Source organism: Alligator sinensis, unplaced genomic scaffold (genome assembly GCF_000455745.1).
Source record: "Alligator sinensis unplaced genomic scaffold, ASM45574v1 scaffold267_1, whole genome shotgun sequence".
In the NCBI taxonomy this organism is placed as follows: domain Eukaryota; kingdom Metazoa; phylum Chordata; order Crocodylia; family Alligatoridae; genus Alligator; species Alligator sinensis.
In genome coordinates, this window is record NW_005842100.1 from 2,393,392 (window position 1) to 2,416,202 (window position 22,811).

Genomic DNA, 22,811 nt, shown 5'->3' on the forward strand with positions numbered 1-22,811 from the left:
CCGGGCAGCATCTCTTGGTCACCCTGATGCCAGCCCAGCCATGCAGCTCCCTGCCAACCCCAAAGAGCCCCTCCCTGCCCCCTCCCCCTGCTGGAGGGGCAGGCAGCTCCCCCTCCTGCCCCCCTGCCGTGCTGCAGCCTCACTGCCCACAGACCTTCCCTCAGCGCTGGCAGGCTCCCACCTGGGATGGATATTTTCTCTCTCCCACTGTGATCATTTTAATGGGCCAGACTCTGCTCTTGACTGCTTGTGCTTGGCTCCCAGTTACTTCAATGGGAATTGATTCTCCCTGCTTTCATCCCTCACACACAAAGCCGATGATACAGTTTGGCCTTAAGGTCCTCTGAAAAAAAGCTTTTTCTTACTCAGTACTGAAGGTTCACAGACCTCCAGCTCTGACAAAGGCTCCCTTTTATCTCTGTTCTCTGCTGCTGCTTTCGGCCACCTTTGTTGTTCAAATCTGCAGGCTACAGAGAGCATATCTACCATCCCCATCCCTCAAAAGCCTGCATGCATCCATTTGTGTATAGGAATGGGGGGATGCTTGATCAGAATGACTTAGCCCTTTCCCCTCCAAGTCCTTGGTGAAAATCTTATTCTTTGGGAGCTGTGACCCTGAAGCAACAGATATTTGCCTTTCTGTCATCTTTCCAGCTTAGCAGGGGTTGGGGGGGGGGAGGGGGGTTGTTTTCTTCTTGTTTTGGCCTTTCAACCATCTGTGTTGATCTTGTGTAGTTCTGGATATGACAACTGGAGCTGTATGTCTGCATCCACCCAAAATAGGAACTAAGGTATATAACAATAGTATTGGTATCAAAGGATACTATTATATGCTATTGCACTGTAACTTGCCTCTGTGTGATTCTGTGGTGATACAAGTGTAGTGAAACTGCCGCAGCTTTACCCTTGTTTTGTTCAGGCTCAAAGTTAGCGTGATTCAGATTGCTTATATCACTACAGGATCAAGCTGACGCAACAGATCATACAAGCTGATATATAGCTCTCCCACCTGAGTGGGAGCACCCCCTCCTCTTTAAAGTGGTCAAAAGATACATTTGTCTGTACACTGAATGATGTAGTGTCACAAATCTGAAGTTCTACATTGTATAAAGTTCAGTGGTTCATTTGACTTCTCCTTTTTCTTACATGAAAAAGTGGTCAGATCTTTCTCCCTATAGCTATATGCCCATTTAAACATCAAAAACTCCAAAACTATGAATGAGATTGTGATTTGATGCCATGTAATACACAATGTTGGGTTTTTTGTGTGACTTATGTTATCCAAGCATCATTCTCAGTCAGACTGGTCTGGGCTGCAAAACACTACTGGAGACTTCTGTTTCTACCCAAACTCATGAGTTTGTAATCAGTCATTGTCAAGATGGCAATATGATGTGGCTTGTTTCTGCATGCCACATGGATAGTACTTTAACAACTGCAACAGCTCACAGTGCTTTGCCTCTGTTCATGGTCTAAGATGGCATCTTCCTGCCTTCCTGTACCTAACTTACCATCCCATTTTTTATAATATAAGCAGGATCTCCTGATCATATATATAAGTGGATTGGCCAGTCTTCCTCCTTCCCCTGTTCTCAGTGCAGCAGGATGTTTCAGTGTCCCATGGGTCTCACTGAGTCACAGTGTCCCACGTGCTGCTGCTACCACTGGTGTGCATGTCCTTCACATACTCTATCCCTTGGTGAGGTACTGTGGGATAATGCCACAGTTTTCCCAGACCGCATTGATACACACATTAAATGTTGATGCCTAACGTTGCCTGTGCTGGAAAAAAGAAATGTGTTATGGGGACACAGCTTAACCATGTGCATTGTAACTGAGCTAGAGGAGTGTCACCAACCTGTGAAAAACCCTGGTTGTACCAGTGTTACAGAGAGGGCCTTTGCACCTCCGTGAATCACAGAAGCATGAGAGGCTGGTGGGCACTGCAGTCTTTAATTTGGTTTTCAATAAATCATTTTTCCTAATCTGTAGGGTGAGGTGGGATAGAGGAGTGTGTGGTTCACTCACTTCTTTCTGTTGCACCCTTTCTGCAGAACTTCCCCCCTTCCCTTCATTTTCTGGGTCACAGTCTTGTACCCATTCTCCATTGTGTTCATTAACTTTCCCTTTGATAATGATTGGGGTAATTTTCTTCGCTCTACTTCTCTCACCTCATATCACTCATTTTATCCTCTGCCTACTTTTTTGGCTCCCTCCGTCTTGCCCCTTTAGCACAATTCTTCCCTGTAGCAGCAGTTGTGCTTTCAGCCCTCTCTGTCTAGAGCATTGTCATCCAAGCTACTGAGTCACTTCCTCCTTTAAATCCAGCTTTAAACCTTCCTTTTCTTTTTGGCTTATGATTCACTGTCTTTGTGAAGTTCCTTGTGAAGCTCTGTACCAAAAACATTACATAAAAATATGCTCCTGGTATATAATGCACTCCTTGTGACTAACTTCTTTAAGCAAACCAGTAGAGTTTTGCCCCTGTCTGTAGGCAAAACTGTATCCCGACTTGCTGCTCAGGTTCGTGGTGAAAAGTGCATTTGACCCATTTGACCTTTTCTGACCGTCTTGAGTGGCTTGGATCTGTATTGCTCAGAATTAGACTGAAGTGGTTCCTGTGCATTTCTCTTTGCATTGTCTGAAATAATGATGGGTACAAGATTCTGCCTTTTGGGTGCATGTATGTAATTTCCCTTGATGTCATGGAGAGAAGCATGCATATGTCTGAAGATGCAATATATATATATATGTTTTTCCGTCAGACTAAGAAGACGGCCAGTTGTTACAATATTGCTACCACTTATAAAATATATGGTCATTTCAGGAATGAATGATTGACTGTTTAGGACTCAGTAGGACTGAGTACTGACTAGGGTGTGCTTGGGAATTAAAGGTTTGCTTTGGTTTATGCCTTATACAGATATTTTTAAAAGAAATTCCCCTCACGTTTTCTGTGATAGTTTTTTTTCGGTGTATGTACCTGGCTATGACCAGGGTCCTCTTTCCAGTCATTTTGAAGCATCTGACAATCTGAAGGATTTATTATCACAATTTGTCTGTGAGACAAGGAATTATTATCCACATTTTACAGATGGGAATAGAGGCACAGAAAAGTTAGGGCCAAAATTCTCTGCAGGTATTGGTAGTTCCCGTGGAGTTTTGTAGTTCCATTGGCTTCTTTGGAGCATCTCCTTTCTTCGTAGTACGGATTTGTGGTAAATTTTTCAAAACATTTAAGTCCTGTCTTCAAAGTACGTACAAGCTAGAGCCCCATTGGCTTTCAATGAGATTTAATTTCCAAAGTAATGTGGGTGCTTCTGAAAATGTTCCTGTAAAAGATTTGACAAGTTCATACAGGAAATCCAGGACAGAGCCAAGAACTGCACCCAGCCCTCCTAAGATTCAGTCTAGTATCTCAATTGTTGGCTCATACACCCTGATTTTCAGAAATAACACCAAGACCAGGGCACAGGATAAGAGATTACATCAGCAAACCACCTAGAATTAAATATGAATTGCATGACATAATATATAATAGCTAACACTTTAGAAAACAGCTCATAAGACACTTTTCAGAATAGTGCAGATATGTTTTATATATCAGATATAAAATATATATTTAAATATATTCTTTTTAGAATAGTGCAGATATGTTATATATATATGTGTGTGTGTATGTATGTATGTATGTATGTATGTATGTATGTATGTATGTATTTATATTACAGCTTTGGTTTTCTTAAAAGTAGAAAGAAAACATTTTGAAGAATTATATGTGTGTGTGTATATCTGTGATATTACATATGGATTATATCACATTCTAGTCGGGCAACTCTTGGGAATGATTTTAGCTTATACTTATCAATGCACAACTTATGCTTGTTTCTCTGGTTGTGTTTTTTTTGTTTAGAATGAAGTGATAAGCCAGCAGCTGTCTGTCATTTTCACTCATTGCTATGGACCCTATCCAATTCCAAAGCTTGTTGAAATCAAACGGAAGCAGACCTCTCGTTTAGGTAAGCTTTAGGTGAATTATCAGCCAGAGTGTTCTCAGCAGACAGTCTGAGAAGGAGGAGATAGCAAAAGAAAGGAAAGAGGAAAAATGTTCATTTAGTCATCCTGTCATAGTCTACTCAGTGGTGCAAGAAAGCTGGCTTCAGAAATGAGATTCCTGTTTGAGTGCTCTGGGGACACAGGACAGAACAAACATAAGTGTAAACTGAAGAATTAATAAAAAGCTACAGAGGCCACTCTTAATATATGGGCAATTTCTTGCTCGTCTATAACTCTGATAGAAGTCCTTGGTGTGTAGAATTGGCCCTTTAGTCCTTACTCTTGGGTCTTAGTCTTGTATATGCTTAGACCATTGTGCACTGCCAGACTTGTATAACAAGGCTATGTTGTGTTTTCTTAGATCCAGCAAGCAACAGCTATAGAAGAAGAACTAGGACTAGTAAGCCAACAGCATTCACCCCATCTTGAATGAACTCCATGTGATGGATGGCTGTTATCTTACAAAAGATCAAAACAAATTTCAAAGCTTTTGGATTTACTTTGTATAAGTTCTGTTAGAATATCTATATATGTTCTATCTCAGGCTAGTCAAAATAGCTTCACAGGCTTTTCTAGGTAAAAAGAGCATCCCCTTAAGCATTTGCCTTTTCTCACCAAAACAGGAAAAGAGTTTTTAGACAGGTCAGCTATTCCCAACTAAAGAGTTTCTTTTATCTCCTTTTCTGATTCCAGACCCTCACTTTCTTAATAATAAAGAGATGTCAGATGTCACATTCCTGGTGGAAGGAAGGCCTTTTTATGCACATAGAGTATTACTATTTACTGCATCCCCAAGGTAAATATACACATGTATGCTTCTTAAGAATGGATAATTAGTTTGATCTTTGTTTTTACTGTGGTGATGCGTTAAGACTAACAATGCAGGTGAAGCCTCCATGTTTCATGTTTTTCTTAGAAGGTAACTTTCTGACAACATTACTTTGGTAGATGTATAAAAGGGGTTCCCAAAGTTTTTATGCCATGGCCCGGCAAACCACGGCCCGGAAGTGGCCGCGGCCCAGTAATCACAGCCAACTGCAGCTGTAATTTCCGGCCAGAAAACAGGTAAGGATATCCTCACCCCCCAGGTGGGGGGTGGGCCAAACCCTATGCTGCCGCAAGCCCTGAGGAAGGAGCCACAGCTTCTCCGCCCAGCTCTGAGGGGCTGCAGTTTGCCAGTCCGTGGCCACTTCCGGTCTGGCAGCTGACCATGCTGCGAACCGGCAGCCAACCCGCCACAGCCCAGCATCAGGCCGTGGCCCAGGGATTGAGAATCCCTGTTGTATAAGATATTTCACAAATGAAGGGCTGTAGGCTGCGTACATGCAGACTCTTCCCCTGTGCAGATCACCACTGACTTTGCTTCACCTGGCCACAGGAGTCTACTTGCATGAACCTCATTTCCTGTTTGAGGCTCTAGTCCTGGATGACACATTCCATTTATGCTCGGGTTCCATATAGTTTGAATGGCTAAACCCTGCTTTGTACCTTGCCTACATGCATTATATTTAATAGAAACAAGCTTCCATTGCACAACCCACTGAGAGGGTTTATATATATTTTTAATAGAATTGTATATCTACAACAACAGGCCACATTACATCCAAAGGCATCCCCCATTCCAAAGCCTGGAAATAGAAGCACAAGGCCTATAAAAGCCTTAAGCAAGACTTCCTTCTTATCACATTCACACAAGCATTTATCAGTTCAATTAATGGCATTGTTAAACTGATTAGCTAGCCCAGGGTGAGTTTTGCCTAAGCACTCTTATTTCAGTAGCTTATGTCTGTTTAATGCACAGTGATAAAAGTACAGGTTTACTCTAAATCAGGAGTGCCAACCGATAGAAATGTGTCCACAAAGGAGCTTGCATTGATCTAACTAAACTTTTTTTTAGTTAAACTGATGGAAGATCTGTGTATGGGCAAGACCACACATCAGAAACTACTTGTCTTAATAAATAAACTGGGCTTTGCACTGCATGCAGAAGGTCTAGCAAACCATCAGAAGGGAATTCCAGAATGAGGGTCTCTGACAGTGCTCTGCCCACTTACTCCTGTGTTCAGATCTCAGGAATGTCAGCAGAAGTGGCTCATGTATTCAGGATGGTGCACAGGGAGGGAAGATACCCACTCTTGGGTAGCGAAGATCTAGCCCCATTTGTCCTATCTTGCAAGGAATCGCATGATAGAGACTGCTTGGTGAACAAGAAGAAACTATTAGTTAGGAAACAAGATAAATTAAAGGAGGGGAGGGAAGAGATGAGGATGAAGGAGGAAGGTGGGGGGAGGGCAGTAACCGATGAGATCACCCAGCTAGTGCCAGCTGCTTGAACATGCAGTCCCTGCGGTTGTACCTTGCACTGAAATTGATGGGAATGTTGCCCTAGTGAAGACTACAGAGTAGGGATTTCTCAGTGAATGACTAACATAAAGTATTTCCAGCAAACCTGGGTGTCTGGAACTCAACATTAGTCAACAAATCATGGGTTGAATGATAGCAATGGAATGTGTGGAGGTACAGAGAACAAGAGCTTACAATGTGGTGTATATATAGCACCTTTGAGTAACGTTGTTTGTATATAGCATCAGTTTCTAGTGAATACAGAACTCTGGGAATTATCCCTTGAACTATTTGCTGTTGATCTGTGTTAAAGATGTAACAACTAGGAATGTCATCCATTTATTAACTAGGGCTGTGTGAAGCTTTGGGTGCTGATTCAATTCAGAGGAGATTTGGCCCAATTCAGCAGCTGGATCTCTAAATCTGAATCGAATCAAGAGACCAATAAAAAGGTCCGAATTGATTTAAAGCTCTCCGAATTGATTGGGAAAAGATTCGGAGAGCTTTGGAGATTCAGGCAGCCCCTGCTCGCTGAAGCAGGGAGCTGGACCCAGACTCCGTGCTGGTAAGTAGGGGGCGGGGGAGGAGGGGCTGGAGGAGGAGGGAGGGGACCATGGGGGGATCCCCACTAGGCCCCATCCCCTGCCTGCTCCCCCAGCTCCCCTGAACGCCCCCCAACCCCTGCCCAGCCCCAGCTCCCAGCCCTTAAAAAAGATTTAAAAAGCCCCACACTCACTGGCTACACACACACACACTGCGGAGCAGCAGGGATCCCCACCCCACCCCCAACCTGGCAGGAGCCCGTGAGCCCAGAGCTTCTTTTTTTTTTAAAGCTGGGAGCTGGGGCTGGGTGGGGCAGCCATTGATGGGGCTAGGAAAGTGGGCGGGGGATGGGGCCTGTCCAATTCAGAGATTCAGCCAAGTCTGCAGCGGCTGAATCACCAAATCAGATTGGGCTGAATCGATTCAGGACAGTGATTCAAATCACCGAATTGAATCAGTCCCCTGAATCAGCCAAATCCGAATCCAAAGTGAATGCTAGCCACTTCCCACAGGCCTATTGTTAACAATTAGGACACTGCCCTTTTCAGTGGTCTCTAGAGTACCTGTTATGTGGTCAAGCACATTAGAAATACATAGGCAGATATATATTTTAAACCTTCAAGACTGGCTTATGGTTTAAGGCGACCTGGAGAGGTGGGCTGCAAGAGATCTCCTTTGCTGCAACTTAAGCCCCTTCCTTCTTGTCGTAACGGCCATGGGTGTGGATTAGCATTCATTGTCTTCTCCTTTACAGCAATTTTTTATCTATCTATTTGAGACTGTTATCATGTCTCCCCTTGCTCTTCTTTTTCTCTAAACTAAACCCAGTTATTTCAGTCTCTCCTCATACCTCCTGCCTTCTAGACCTCTGATCATTTTTATTGCTTTCCAGTTAGTTTGTGTCTTTCTTGAAGCATGGTAGCCAAAACTCACACAGTAGTCCAGTAGAAGTCTTTCCACAGCTGAGAAGAGTAAAAGTATCACTCCTGGTTATAATACATCCCTGTTTGATGTTTACTTTTATTGTAGCAACCTGACATTTTTGCCATATATTCTATTGGTGATCTCCTTTGAACTCCTGATTCCCCTGTGCAGAACTGCCTCACCATGCATTCTCCATTTATGTAGGCTCCTTCTACGCATTACATTTATGCTACAATTAATGTGTTAATCACAGTATAAATGGGCAGGGTGTTACATGTGCACCCAATTTAAGGGCTCCCGCTGCAGCAGCAACTAGCAATAGTGTGATGGGGATCTGATCCCCAAATTGCACCTCTTACCATGCACATGTGGCATGGCAGGAGGTGTGATTGTTGAGATCTAGGGAGTAGATCCCATTGCACCATGAAATGAATGTATGCCAGAAGCATCTTTCTCACCTTGTTATTGCCTAGGTACTTACAAATAGATTATTTAATTCTTTGTACCTGTATCTTTCTAGGACCTGAAGTTACGATGACTAGTCTATAATTCCTGGAGTCCTCCTTTGTAAAGATAGGCATTATTTGCCAAGCTTCCAGAACCTTACCTGTCCTTCATGAATTCTCAGAGAGAATCACTAACAGCTCTAGGATTGCTTCAGCCAACTCCCTAGTTACTCCAGGGTGATTTCATCAGGTCCAGCCAATCTGAAGGCATCTCACATATCTAAAGGAGCTGCTGCTGCCACAGCTATTTCAGCAAATCCCCACAGCGGAGACAAATTGTATGGCAGTGAAGGGTGTTTTTTTTTCTGCTGACTTCACTAGACCACCTCTCCAAAGGACAGAAGTCAAGCCAGTGGAATCCCTCCTCTTTCAGCATAGTCGGATCCAGGTGGGGAAAGGGGGAGGGTTACTGACATAGCTTTTCTGACAAATCTTTGTAGTGTAGATTAAGCACAGATAGCCTGTAACTTAGTGATTCTCAATCAGAGTGCCACAACACCCTTGGGTGCCTTGAGATCCTTTCGGGGCGGCCACAGAATGCCACAAAATGTTAGTGCTGTTAGGTGTGCAAACATGATTCACAAGATACACCCAGAGATTTCTGATAGGAATCCATAGTGGTAAAACCATTCTGCCCTGTTGTAGTCTTTCTGAGTTCTTTGCAACAGAAGAATAGCTCTATTATTTTTCTGTAATAAAAAATCAAATTAAAACTAACAGCTGACATTTTCCAGGGGGCCTTGAGTCTGAAAAGGTTGAGAACCACTACTCTAACCTGTTTTTCCCTATTCCGGCCTGACTGCTTTTCCCTTTGCTATTGATACTGTCAGCCCTCTGATCATAGTTAAACTTTTTAGTGAAGAGTGAAGCCGAAAAAGTCATTAAGCACTTCAGCCTTCTTGCTGTCATTTATCATCAGCTTTCTCTCTCTAAAGATTAGTAGGCAACCTCCTTGATCTTCCTCTTACTGCTAGTGTACTTTTGGAATGTTCTATTCTTACCTTTCAGCCCCTTCCTAGTTGCATCGCATTGTGCCTTGGTCTTTCTGTTTTTGCCCCTGCATGCTAGTGCTATTCTTTCACATTCATCTTACTAATTTGACTTAGTTTCCACCTTTTGCATATTTCCTTCTTGAGGTTCAGGTCATTGAGATGCTTGGGATTTAGCCATGTTGGTCTTTTAATTGAATTTAATACACATATAATCATTCTGAGACTAATAAAGTATCCAGTTCTCCCCTCATCCCCAAACAATTGTATTAAATCTACATAAAAGTTTTAAATATCTTTGTGAAGGATTTTTAATGGACTTATTTAGCATTTTGTTCTGAGCAATTTTGCAAAACCAGCAAAATGAAATGGGCAAAAATGCATATTGGTTTTCATCTAAAAAGGAAATGTTAAATAAGTTAAATTTAGCCGATTTTACTAAAAAATGGTATTCTTCAAGCAAAGAAACATTAAGATTCAGATTCTGTAATGAGGTTCAAGTGGTTACAGAAGCTATATTGTCTAAACAGAGTTTTCATAAAATTAGATATGTGTTCCAGAAATGTAGAATGAAGTTTCCTAAAAAATGAAATTTATTCATTTAAATTTTAATATTGTTACATTCTTCTAAACTACAGTAAGTGCAAGCCTTTGCAGTTGTCAGCGCACAAATCCCACTAAGCTTCTCTGCATTTTAATGTACTATTTTTGCAATAATTGAAGGAAGCTTCCTTTCCACTGTGCTGTATTTTATCGCAAATATAATTGGATTAGTATTTCAGTCTTGCTTGTTTTTTATTTAGGTTTAAAGCACTGCTGTCTAGCAAGCCCCCAGCTGATAGCACTTGTATTGAGATCAACTATGTGAAGTACCCCATATTTCAGGTAAAGTCAGTGCTTGCATAGCAGCTAAGTGAAATGTGCAATACAATTTGTACATATACCCAACAAAACATAATGCAGTTACATTCAGTGAATGTCATACCTTAGAGCAATGGTTTCATGGGCAAAGGCCTTGACTCCATAAGCTAATCTGCATTGTGTTATTGATTAAACCCAAATAATGTGTGAAGAGCTATAGTGAGCTCTATGAATATTACTTGCCTAGTCTTTGAAGTCAGAGCAGTGCATTGCAGTGGAATAAATGCACAGTAGTGTGTCGGAGGGAGGGTGGAGGTTCAAAAATAGCTGCTGCACGGGTGGCCCAGCCATCACCAGGAGCTCAGCAACTGAGCCGTCCCATGCTCTGCCACCACCCAGATTTCTCAAGCATCTAGTTATGCCTCTGCATTTGCATGGGCTTTTAGAGTCCTTTCTCTGTCGTTGCTATTTCTGTATTGAATGCACAGGTTTGGAAGGATATTAAGTCCTTTCCTAGCATTGTTGTTTAATTAAACTTTCTAATGCCGTCCACAAAAACGTAGACCTAAACCTACCTCCTTTGCAGATCGCATTAGATGCACCAAGCCAAAGAAAATTCATTTTACCCAGAGCAAATACAGTTCCATTTCTTGATTGTTCGAGCCTCAGAGATTCCTCCGTGCAACTTACAGCTGCCTGTAATAACATTTAGGTTTATTGCAATTTCAGTGAAGGGAAATCTTACTTGGCCCATATTGCAGTGCAGTCTCAGCAGTCCCTTCTCACCAACCATGCATGGCAACAGGATAGTGTAGAGGAGGAGAAGATATGGTTACCCATAAAGAGAGGGATTCAAGAAGCAGCCATTTCACTGTGGCATGTACTCTTGAATAGATTGTGTAAAAGGAGAATCGTAAATGACCTGGCAATTCATAATGAAAGTACTAGGTTTGATTTCCCTCACAAACTACTTGGACCTCACTGGAGAGTCACAGCAGTGCAACGGATGGGGCCTAGGAAGAGAAAGCATGCCACCTGTGAAGAGGAGGCTTTACAATGGGCAGAGGCAGAGAAAGGATCTTTGCATGACCTTAAATTTTTCCCCTTTTGACCAAGCTGACTTGTGAATCTGTGGCCCTAGAAGTGGTTTGCTGATCTCACTTGCTTCTCCCCTTTTTACCTGTGCCCTGATATATTCCTGAAGCATCCTGCTTCTTCATTATGTCCCCTTCCCTTCTTTCACATGTTCTTACCCAAGCGGGGCTGGTATGGCTCCAAGCACTTCATCCTTTTCGATTAATGACAGTGACCTCTAAAGCAGAGGCCGTCAGGATAGTGAAAGGCATGCACCTATAATGTGCCTGTGTCACCCTGGTGTGCTTTTTGTAAGCTAAAAATCTCTCTGTTTTGTTGCAGCTGGTTATGCAGTATCTTTATTATGGAGGTGCAGAGTCACTTCTGATTAAAAATAATGAAATAATGGAGGTAAGAAATATTTCACTTCATTCCACAAGATGCTAGCATAAATAAGCTCTGGACCATTTGTAGGAATGCACATGGGAATGGTTTCAAATGGGCATTGGCAAACAGCAAAGAACTGTGGTGACAGTTTTTACCAGGTCATTTAGTTCTCCCAGGGCATAATCTGGCATCTGCCTGCACTATTTTGGGAGGGGGGATCACAATCTCTTTTCATCTCTGCTACCATCTGACCCTGTCTCTGTACCCCTTACACTTCCTTCCCAGATTGTAGTTGATACCAGCTGACACAATAGCACCCCAGGTGACAGCCTCCACACCCATTCACTTGCATGAAAGCAGAATTTATTTGACAACAGGGAAAAAAAGAGAAAAATCACAAAGCAAAACATAATTTGAACTAAAAGGATGCAGGGTGGTAGATATTAAAATCATTGAGAGTTGGTTACAATCCCAGTGCACATCTTGCATGTAGGTTGGCACCAGATGATATTGTTATATTACACTGTCACCGCACTGTTCCTACTTGGGGCATCCATGCAAAGAAAGTGACAGCAACTGTGTCATGCCTGCAGGATATGACTGACCAATCAGAGTATGTTTCAGTAGGTACAGTAATATTTAAAATAATCACGTAGAGAAGGTCTGGTGCAGGTCTATTTGTGGAATCAGACAGATCTGTAATAAATCCTCACAAGTTTGTTGGTGCAGGTTTAATTAGGCTCAGTCAAATCAACTTTTTTATTCTTAATAAATCATTTGTTGTTTTTCCAGTTCACTCATGGAATTTTGGCAAAGAAGTCTCTAAACCTAAACCCTTTCTATAAAAAAAAAAAGTTCTCAACCTAGTTAGTATCACAAAATTATAGACAGAAGCTACAAACACATGACACAATTACTACAGAGTAGTTTGCCATGGATTTTGCTCTATAGTAAATTTACATTGTAGTAAGGAAGTGAGATACAAACAGCTCCCATGGACTGGCTGCCAGCAGTAGGTCAAGCCTGATGAAATTAACTTGGAGAGAAAAGACCACTTGTACACCGCTAGCATATGTACTCATTTCCTTAAGGGCAACTTTATCCTGGAGTGGAGTGACATACGCTGGTGTAAGGTTGTGCATCATGTGTTTGCTCTACTTCAACGATGGAGTAAAGTCAGTTTACTCTGTAGTAAATGTATTGTGTGTCCCCACCCATAGATCTATTTTCTGGTATTTGTTTATTAGATGACTATACTGCCCTCAATCGAAGAGACTCAGGGCAGCTCACAATGAAAATAAGATAAATCATAAAGACAGGTAAAATATTAAAATAAAATGTGTAATTATCTGGATCACTAAAAAATGCATCGTAGAGCTCAACATGTGTGGGTGTGTGTATAATAAGCTCCCCAGCAACTGATTGTGTGAGTAGGTGCAAAACACTTGCTCAGATGTATACGGGTATCCATCCACTCGGCATTGCCTCCTCTGATGTCTTTCCCATTGCCTTGACTGTCCCTGAATTGGGAAAAACGGTAGGGGTTGCATATCACTGTAAGAACAATATAGCTCAGTGGCTGGTGACCTATTCAGGCTGTGGGCTGGAATGATTCAGCTCAGGTCAGAGGTGAGCAGGCACTAGGATCTGACCAGTGTAATTGCTTCTCCCCATGGCTGCATAGGAGAAGCCCCTGCTGCCGAAGGCCCCCTCCCGCACCCTCCTACCGTCCAAATGACATCAAAGCCCCATATCTGTAGGCCAGATCTGGCTTCTAAGCCATAGGTTGCTGACCCCTGATACAGATAGCTGATTAAGAGGGGAGTGTTAACCCCTCAAGATTCCTATGGTTTAAGAGCCCTTGTAATCTTCCCTGAGATACTGTGGCAGCTGGACTAAGACTCGGCTTGAGTTTTCTAAATTACATTGAGCTATTTACTTTATTCCAAATATGATAAAAGAAGTACCAGAAATACTAATCAGAAATCTTTCCTGCAGTTCATAATTGGGGCCAGCTGTCTGGCATCACATTGCCACTGCGGATTTCCAGAATTTGGGTTTATTTCTGGGATTAGAACAGCATTTGAAGTAAATGGATGGGATAAGCCAGAACAGCAGGCTAACAGCTTTTTCCCCCACCAACAACCCTACTTACCAGCCTGAGAGCACTGTTGGGTTTCACTGAAAGGCTCTTTTGTCTGGTGTCCCCAGCATCCTGTGGTGCTACGGGTTATATAAATGCCTAAAGATAGATAGAGCACCCAGCTCAACTCTGTTATCTGTGTACTGCTGAGAACAGCATGCTGAGCACTGAAGAACACTTGCCTACTTCTAAGCCAGAGAAGAGAGGCAGGAAGAACTTGCAGCAGAACAAGAAAAATGGTGGTGAATAGGGGCTCAGCCAGAAAAGAAAGAAAAGAGAGAGCAAGTGAAATCCTGTCCCCAGTGAAGTCAGTAGAAAAATTCATGTTAACTTCAACAAAGTCAGGATTTCACACAAAAGATCTTACGGTTTCTCTCCAGCCACCAAAGAGAGTGAGAGGAATTCTGCGTTCACCCTCTGACAGCTGAGATGATAGTTTAGAGCTCTGGAAGTTTCATAAATATATCAAGCCAGATAGGGCTATGATGATGATCTTGTCTTATTTCCTGCATAACCCAGGCCATTGCATCTCCTCCAGCAGTTCCTATACGAAGCCCTCGTGTACTCTTTGATGTGTTGTGTCCAGTAGGGTTGAACTCAGATCATTTATTTCAGGCACATGGCTCTGCAGGTTCTTCCAGTGAGAAATGCCTTTCTGAAGTGGCCACAGGCTCTCATAGGTGCTGCTTCCATTATAGCACACAGAGATCTGATGAGTTTATACATTGTTGGTTCCCTCCATCCCCTTCCCCCTCCCCACATCTGAGTCTGAAAGTTCCTTTCTACTCATCATCTGCTTATAGGTGCTCACAATAGCTTGATCGGATGTGTTACCTTCCCTTTGTAGCAGTGCAAAAGACTATATCAGCTCAAAAAGCCATCTTATTGTGACTTACCTGACAAAAAATTGGGTCAAACCTCATTAGAGGACAGTGGAAAAAAAACCTAACAAAGTACTAATGTAATGCATGGTAACATTTAGAACTATTCTGCTCAGCACTTCTGATCATTTTTTTCTGCTCTTTAGCTTCTCTCTGCTGCCAAATTTTTCCAGCTTGAAGCTTTACAGCGACACTGTGAAATCATCTGTGCAAAAAGTATCAATACAGAAAACTGCGTGGATATTTATAATCATGCCAAGGTAAAAATAATTGTCTATGTGTGTGCATGCAAGTGTGTGACTATTTGCATCCACCAAGTATGGAAGGTGGTAGCCTTGTGACAAGCAATGATTGATATATTGTGCTCTTATGCAATTTATCATGTATCTATGACCCTCTACGCCTCTCACCTGTCCCTCTGGGACTTACTTTAATATTCCAAAGTCCTATGCCATTTAAAACAGTTGCTTTTAAAGAAATCAGTTTAAACAACTAATAGAACTTCCCTCCTTTGCCCCTCTGAAGGGGATTTTACCACAATTCCCCTTGCCTGAGACCCCACAAGGAATGGTACTTGGTCTTGCTAAGTCACAGTTTTTCTATAACGAAAAATGTCACTCTGCAAAAAGTGCAGTGTCTTGTGGCCTTGCCAGGATAGTAATGAGAACGTTATACCATCAGAGAAAAGAGTCTCCACCTTCCCAATGGAATCCAGTATTTACGGTCCTGCAAGGGGGTGGTCGGGGAGTGAGTAATCTGACTTTAAAGGCATGGCATTTTTTAAATCTAGAAAGCCTATTCCAGGTCATTTATGGAGGTGTTTTGCATCACTTAGTTTTAATTATTTTCTCTCCCCTTGAGTTGGACTCACATTTGCAGGCAGAGGAATAAAAATATATTCCCAATAAATATTTTAGAAGCATTCCTAAAATTATTTCTCTATAAATAATATGACTCATACAAAAGCTTTAATGATATGGTGTGGCAGAGGTTTGAGCACCACTTGTTTGAGGTAATCTGTAGGTTATTTTACCTCCTCATGTTCAAATCTTTATTCCCCACCCTAAAGAATTTTGCGTGCATATAGAAACCCCAGTGTGTTGTATGGTTGTGCATGTGTGCTGCCAGTGCTGGTAAAGGGGAAAAAATAGTTCCTGAAAATGAGCTACATATGAAGGGTAGTTATAGGTCTGCCTGTCAGAGGGAAAAAATAATCTACAGTATCCCAATGAAGAGAAATGTTATACCCTTTGAAAGCTACTTTTTAATTTAATTTTAGCAAAGCCATTTCTGAATCTATCAGTGTTTTTGTACCTAATTAAATGAATAGTTCAACTTTTAATTTCAGCTCTTGTGGTTTTTTCTTTGCACCAGGAGATAATCCAAACCAGGCTTTTTATTTATATAGTCCCTAGTTCAGCAAAGCACTTGAGCATGTGTTCATCTTTAAGCCTGTGTAGAGCCCCACTAAAGCCAAACTTAGGCCAGTGCTTACATGGATTGAAGAATCTTGGTTCATTCCTGTGGACCTGATCCTGAAAGGCCTTCTTTCAGGGAGCTATCTTGGCATTCAGTGGAAGTTGTGTATGTAGCAGGCTAGTGAGATCAAGAGTATGTCTGCACCATGAACTTTAGTATTGTAGAGACACCTGAGGTCTAAGCTCAGGTCCCACAAGCAGTCTAGCCACAGCAACACAAAACTCTGCATGAGAAGCCCTTCCCTTTTTAACATCTATTCGTTATCATGTATAAATGAGGAAACTTGCTCACACTTCATTTTTTTCAGTTCTGCTCAGAATGTAGGTCATTTAGTTAAGCCTCCATTTCTTCATCAGTATGTATTATTACTATTTAATATTGTAGTGCTATAGTATAGTAGCAGTATAGGTGTGTTTATATATATATATGCGTGTGTGTGTGTGTATACGTCTATATATAAATAAAATATTACAGCACATAAGTTAACTGTTTGGCATGGAATAATATTATATTCTGGTTAGTCAGCTCATCTAGATCATTTCTGAGGATTCTCCATCCCAATGCCTGAAAAGACCCAGGGAAGACACAGTCCTCTGAAGAGTACAGCTCCCAAGTTTCCATTTTCACTCTTGTTCTTCATAGCTGTGTGCCCTTCCAGACAAAAACACTGAGTTGACAAATTGCATTGGTGACATTCAGTGGTTAGATCCCAATGCATACCAGTTGTGGTTTGCTTATAAGATGTAAACTTCCGTTGAAGTCCATAGGAGTTTTGGGTAGATGCATAATGATACTCAGCATTTATCCAGCACGTGAGCTGGGTCTAAAGTGAACAAATAAAGACAAGAAAAATATAGAATCTCTCCAGTGGAAAGAGGATGCAAAAAGTAGTAAAGAAGAATGGAGTAAAAGTTTAAGAGACCAATATAAATCCACAGTGCAATCATGAGCTCGCTCTCAGGTCCACAACTGGTATCAGTTAGCAGAGCCCCACTAAGCTCAGTGGCACTACTTCAGTTTACACCAGCTGAAGACCTAATTGTCCAAACCCCAAAGGATGCTCTCTCACAGGAAGCCTCCTTGTCTGCACTGACTGCCTGCATCCTCTCCCCACTCCCCCACCTTGGTAAGAGTCACAATTCAGAGCCACCACAATTGATATCAGAATAGCAGTGAGATAAGACCACCACTTTGGTCAAAAAGAAGGAAGCTCTGAGGGCTAATGTCAGGAAAACACATCCAGTCCTCTGGCTCACCTGGGCCTCCAGGCTGCACCTCTGCAGCCATGTCCAGAGTTTCCCATTTGCTCCCAGGACTTGACCCGGCAAGAATTTGGATGGGTGCACGGAGCACTGTTCTGTACGCTTTGCACAACTCACTGAGATTTTGATCCTGCAGCACAGTACAGAGGGGGCAGCCACTGCATAAACTCAGGAGTTGTCCATTTACTCATTACCTCTGACGGAGCAGTTGCTAATTCAGATTCTCTGTTGAGTCACTGAGGGCTTTCTCATGTACTGGATAGTCCTTATGTGTTACAGAGCTGGGGTATGTGGATTGTGAAGAAAGCATAGTAAGCCCAGAAGTAGCATATTTCCTGTGTTGCAAAGAGAGCATTTTTCATCTGGAGTTGCTTCACCCCAAGCGTATGAGTGCGTTTAAGGTCTAACTCCTGATGATGGGTTTCTCAAGTCAGATGTACCCTATTTGGCAGCAGTGCAGAGAGACTGTGCTTGCTTCCAAAACGTAAAGGTCCCATTTATTTCTGTTGGACCAGTGCTTCAGCCTTGAAATTTTGTCTCCAAAGCAACCAAGATCTATGACATGGTGTGTAGCCTGTCTATCCTTTGAACCAAAGAGTGTGAAGTATCACTTGACCCACACATATGTTAGTATGTGTCAGCACACTGTCTGAAAGACCTAGCCTGTATGTTTACCTGCATGCAGTTTGTAATCCTCTAATGCACAATTAACTAACTTGTTTATATCAGAGTAATTATCTTTCTCTAATCTCCACTTTTTGTAGTTTCTTGGAGTCACAGAACTATCTTCCTATTGCGAAGGCTACTTTCTAAAAAATATGATGGTCCTCATTGAAAACGAAGCTTTCAAACAGCTGTTGTATGACAAGAATGGAGAAACATCTGGTCAAAACGTACTGCAAGACTTACAGAGGACGTTGGCAACAAGGATTCAGTCGATTCATTTGTCTTCTTCAAAGGGCTCCATTGTATAAAGTTCAGGAAGGAGATAACACTCAGAAAAGACCCTGCAAGTTAAGTCTCCTGTTGTAGTTCCTTAAATGTAAACGAAAAATTCCAGTTTACATTGGAATACTTTTTGTTGGCCAAAGATGCTGCTTTTAGGCTGCAGCCTCACTTGGAAGTGGGAAAATGGTATATAAGGCTCCCACACATTTTTGAGTAACAAGGATATAACACTTTTCCATGAATTGCTGTTATGTTCAAGTCGGAACACAAAAGTGTGATCACGGAGCTAATGCCAACAAAAGCCAGAACACACACCGCTGAACAGCAGAAGCTTCTGCCCAAGCAACGATGCCATGGAACACTTAAACTGACCAGTCAGTCATTTAAGGTTATTTTGTTCCACAGGGTTATACGTCTAAGAACCGTGTTGTATCTATCCCAAAGCCCATTATATTGTGCAGTTAAGAAATGTAAGATCTGTTACTTGCTGTTTAGCTAGGGTCGAATGTGTTAGGGAGTTGGTAAGACTGTTATAACTGAGGAAATATACTGGCAAATTTTTAGGGGTGGGAACTTTTTAAAATTGTTCATAAAAACGGGGTGGCCTTGTAGATTAAAATCTATTTCTTCAGCTTAAACTTTTCATTTTCAACAGATTTGTGTCTGAGAATCTATGTAACATGTTTTGTTTTTCAAATGGTAAAATGTACACTGTATAAACATATATATGACCAGGTTTTACTTGTATTCTTTCCTAACATGGTATAATCTTGCCTAAATGGCTATGGTTACACCAAAGAGGTACATTTCCGAGATATTTCTAATACAGTAGTTGAGGGAAAAAAACTGCATGCTAATTGTGATTTGGGATTAAAAAACAACAACAAACTCAACATGCATTTGCATGGTAACTGTACCTGTGAAATGTTACGTTTGTGCTTCGTTTTTGCCAAGACAGATTCAATGTTACTTCTTGTCAAACTCCATTTGTGAACTCAGCATTTTTGCATTCTCTTTTCTTGGTGCAAATCATATGGATAGAACTCCCCAGAGACGCTTTGGAAGATGATGATTTCTGTGCGTTACATGGAAGAGTTAATACCAGACTCTTACTCTAGTAATACGTGGATACTTTGCTAGTGGCCAGAGATTGTGAAAAAGTTAAGGGTTTTTTAATTGTTATTAAATATGTACTATAGAATGATTTTTCATTGTATCTTAAGAATGTATAGGTTACCTATAAAGGAGGTGTTTTGTGTCAGGGCTCAATTTATTTTGCAGCATATTGTTAGCAAAAGAAACCTGTCAAGTGCCACAATATTCCTGACACTTTGTATTTGAATGATTCCTTTCATTAATTAATTGATCCAAAGCATAGTAAAGAACAGGAGAAAGTTGCTATCTTTTCTGTGGCAAAATTACATTAATGTATTTATTTTTAAGCATGGCTTTTTAAATTGTGCCCAGGTCATAGATTTTTAAAAGCTTTAATTTGACAATGCATGGTAACTCCTTGGTCTTTTGTTAGAGTACTTCTGTCCGGTGCTATTTCACGTTTATAGCTTTTGGAATGATCAAAAAATATAGTTTTCACATTAGTTATCAACATGGTAGGAAGCAGTTTTATTATACTGATCTGTAATTCCTCCTGTATGCTTGATCATTTTAAAGCCTATACAGTATCTGCAGCAAATTACAAAATTGCCTAAATGTCCATTAATGTCACAGAGAGACACAGCATGTCAACCTAGCAATCAATTATTAGACCATTTTTTTCTGCATAGTATATGTCATAAGATGTTGCCTGGAACATTTAACTAATGGCAACTTACTTTTCTGTGAATGTTGCAATACTAGAGAAGCAAGAACTTGATCAATGTGATTGCAGCTCTAGGGGGTGTTTATTATAGTTTGGTGTGCTTCCTTGGCCATAGAAACCCATTTTTCCACATTGGTAACAATCTAAATAATAAGAAAAAACCTTGACGACCAGCTTAAGGCTTTAAAATTGCAAAAGCTCTAGAATTTCATCCAGTAATCAGTTTGCTAACTTCTACCTATAGATGCACATAGAGAAGTCAAGTTACATGGAAGAGCTTCATGCATGTGACAGGATTTAGCTCTCTGGGAAGTAAAAGCACAGGTTTAAGTTCAGCTAGCAGTCTGATATCCAACATGATGGTAATTGCTCATGCTGCATTGTCTTTGGAGCGTTAATGATGTCTTCAGGTATTGGCAATGTAGTACAGAGCTGTGTTCTGAGTTATTTTGTGATAGCCCACATGGAATATAGATGGATGTGCAGAAACTCATCACAAAAAGGTATGACCTCTTTTGGCAGTTTCAGAGAGAAATCGAAGGCCATAGAGGAATAGAGAGTTCACTCCCATCTTGTCCAGAGATGTGGTCTCTCCAGTTTAGGATTGAGACATGATGGAAAGACACCATGGGTAAGCATGCACTGATTTTGTGTTGTACATCCTGCTGATAAATAGAGGTCTTCATTTCTGCTCTTTTCATCACATCTTTCAAGAGCATTAAATTTGTCCAAGTTTTCTTATAGAAACGCAATCTGTTCTCTGATTTGTAAATGGAGGATGAGATGGGAGTTGTGCATAGACATCAGAGGACAAAATCAGACACAAAATCAAATGGAAAACATACATCTTTGACTGCAGTAGGGTTGTGTCAGCCCATAGATTTGTGCGTTCCTTCAGCTTTTTAAGGCCTGTTAACCTGGAACACTGAGCATGATATAATACTTGCTGTTCCATGGTATAAAGCTTCAAATTTAACTTACTGCTGCCACGAGATGCATTTTGCTGGTCTTAGTTAAGCATGTACAGGAGAAAAAGACTATAATAGTCTATGGGACCAAAGATGCTCCTGAAAGAGGATTGTGGCTATTGAATTATGAGACAATGCCTGTTGCTGTTAAAGATACTGTAAGCAGTGGGTCTAGATTCACCAAATATCCTGGATCCCGCTGAACTCCATAATACATAGTATTAGATTCCAAGTGCAGAGCTGCCCAATGCATCCAACCATGTGAAAACTGTCATCATTTCAGTGGAGGTCTTTGTGATTAATTTTATCCAAAAAAGCAGTTAAAATGCTTGCCATTTCCTGTGAATATGACCTTATTATATATGGTCTTACAGAATGACCCCTTTTACCAAAGCAATGGATATGAGTATCCTTTAGAAAGGCAGTGCTAACTTTTTAGTCAATGAAAACCATAGGATCATTTGTCTCTTCGCCACTTGTCATTATTTCTCAAATTTGGGGAAGAATTCTTTCCTCCCCTCCTTAACTGGGAGAACTTTTCCAGTTCACCCAGTTTTTGATGAACTAGAAATGTTTATAAAATCTTTTAGAAAAAAGTATGTGATTATTTTTTCAGTCAGAACTTCTCATCCTGCAGCTCTCTCTGGGGCTTTTCATTTTTGTTTTTATATGGCTCTTTATCATTGTGCCTCCATGTTGCTCAATTTTTTCCTGCTCCACAGGCCAAAGCCCCTTCCATCCTCTAAAAACAGCTGCCATCCAGATGTTATCCACATTGGAAGAAGGACATTTTTCTTGGGGCTGAGCCTTTTTGCAGTCTAATAGTTTGCATACACAGGCCCACTTCATTCATGAACTTGTGCAAAACATAATTAAAGGCATAGTGAAAATATTCTTAGTGATGTGTGAGGAATTAGTGGCAAAACTTTCACTGTTGTTGTTCTGCTAAATCTCTACATGGCACTTCAAAACTGACCCTGTTCTTGTTGAAGATCTTCTGACCATTTGCTTGATACCAAATATTGCACTAGTCTCTTAAATATATTAGGATGTGTGGTGCATTAGGGAGACTTTCAGGAACCTCCAGTCAACTGCCAATATGTAGCATGTGGTGTTATGTTCTTTGAAGATTAAAAATATTCCCTCAATTCTCACTGAAATGAGCTACACTAAAATAATACAATCATAGACACACAGGACTGAAAAGTGGCCTCAGGAGGTCATCTAGTCTACCCCCTGATCAAGGCAGGATCATCTTTGTCTAAGCCATCACAGACAAATGCCTGTCTACTGTACACCTAAAATCTTCTAATGATGGAGCACAGCATCTCTAGGTAACCTGTTCCATGACTTAAACGAAGACCTTCGTGATCTTTAACTGAAATCTCCCTTGTTGTGATTTAAACCCTTTACTTCTTATCCTGACCTCAGCAGATGTAGAGAACAATTGATTGCTATCCTTCCTTTAACAGCCCTTTTTGTATTTGAAGGCTGTGATCAAAGTCACTCTTTTCTTCTCTAGATTAAATAAACTAAGCCTGTAATAATTTTTGTTTCTCTCTTCAGGACTCTTTTCAATTTGTTTACATGCTCTTAAAGTGTGCTCCCAAAACCAGACACAGCACTCT

General features: G+C 41.1%; 1 protein-coding gene across 1 annotated transcript in view; it reads left to right on the top strand.

The window, feature by feature from the left end:
• BTBD11 (BTB domain containing 11) overlaps positions 1–22,554 on the top strand; it is a 278,838-nt gene extending 256,284 nt beyond the window's left edge. Inside the window, exons 13-18 of the mRNA XM_025204909.1 lie at positions 3,914–4,019; positions 4,750–4,852; positions 10,165–10,246; positions 11,639–11,707; positions 14,854–14,967; positions 18,213–22,554. Coding sequence (XP_025060694.1) covers positions 3,914–4,019; positions 4,750–4,852; positions 10,165–10,246; positions 11,639–11,707; positions 14,854–14,967; positions 18,213–18,422 — 684 coding nt within the window. The 3' untranslated portion in view covers positions 18,423–22,554. The remainder of the gene's footprint in view (positions 1–3,913; positions 4,020–4,749; positions 4,853–10,164; positions 10,247–11,638; positions 11,708–14,853; positions 14,968–18,212) is intronic.
• Positions 22,555–22,811: the final 257 nt, after the last annotated feature.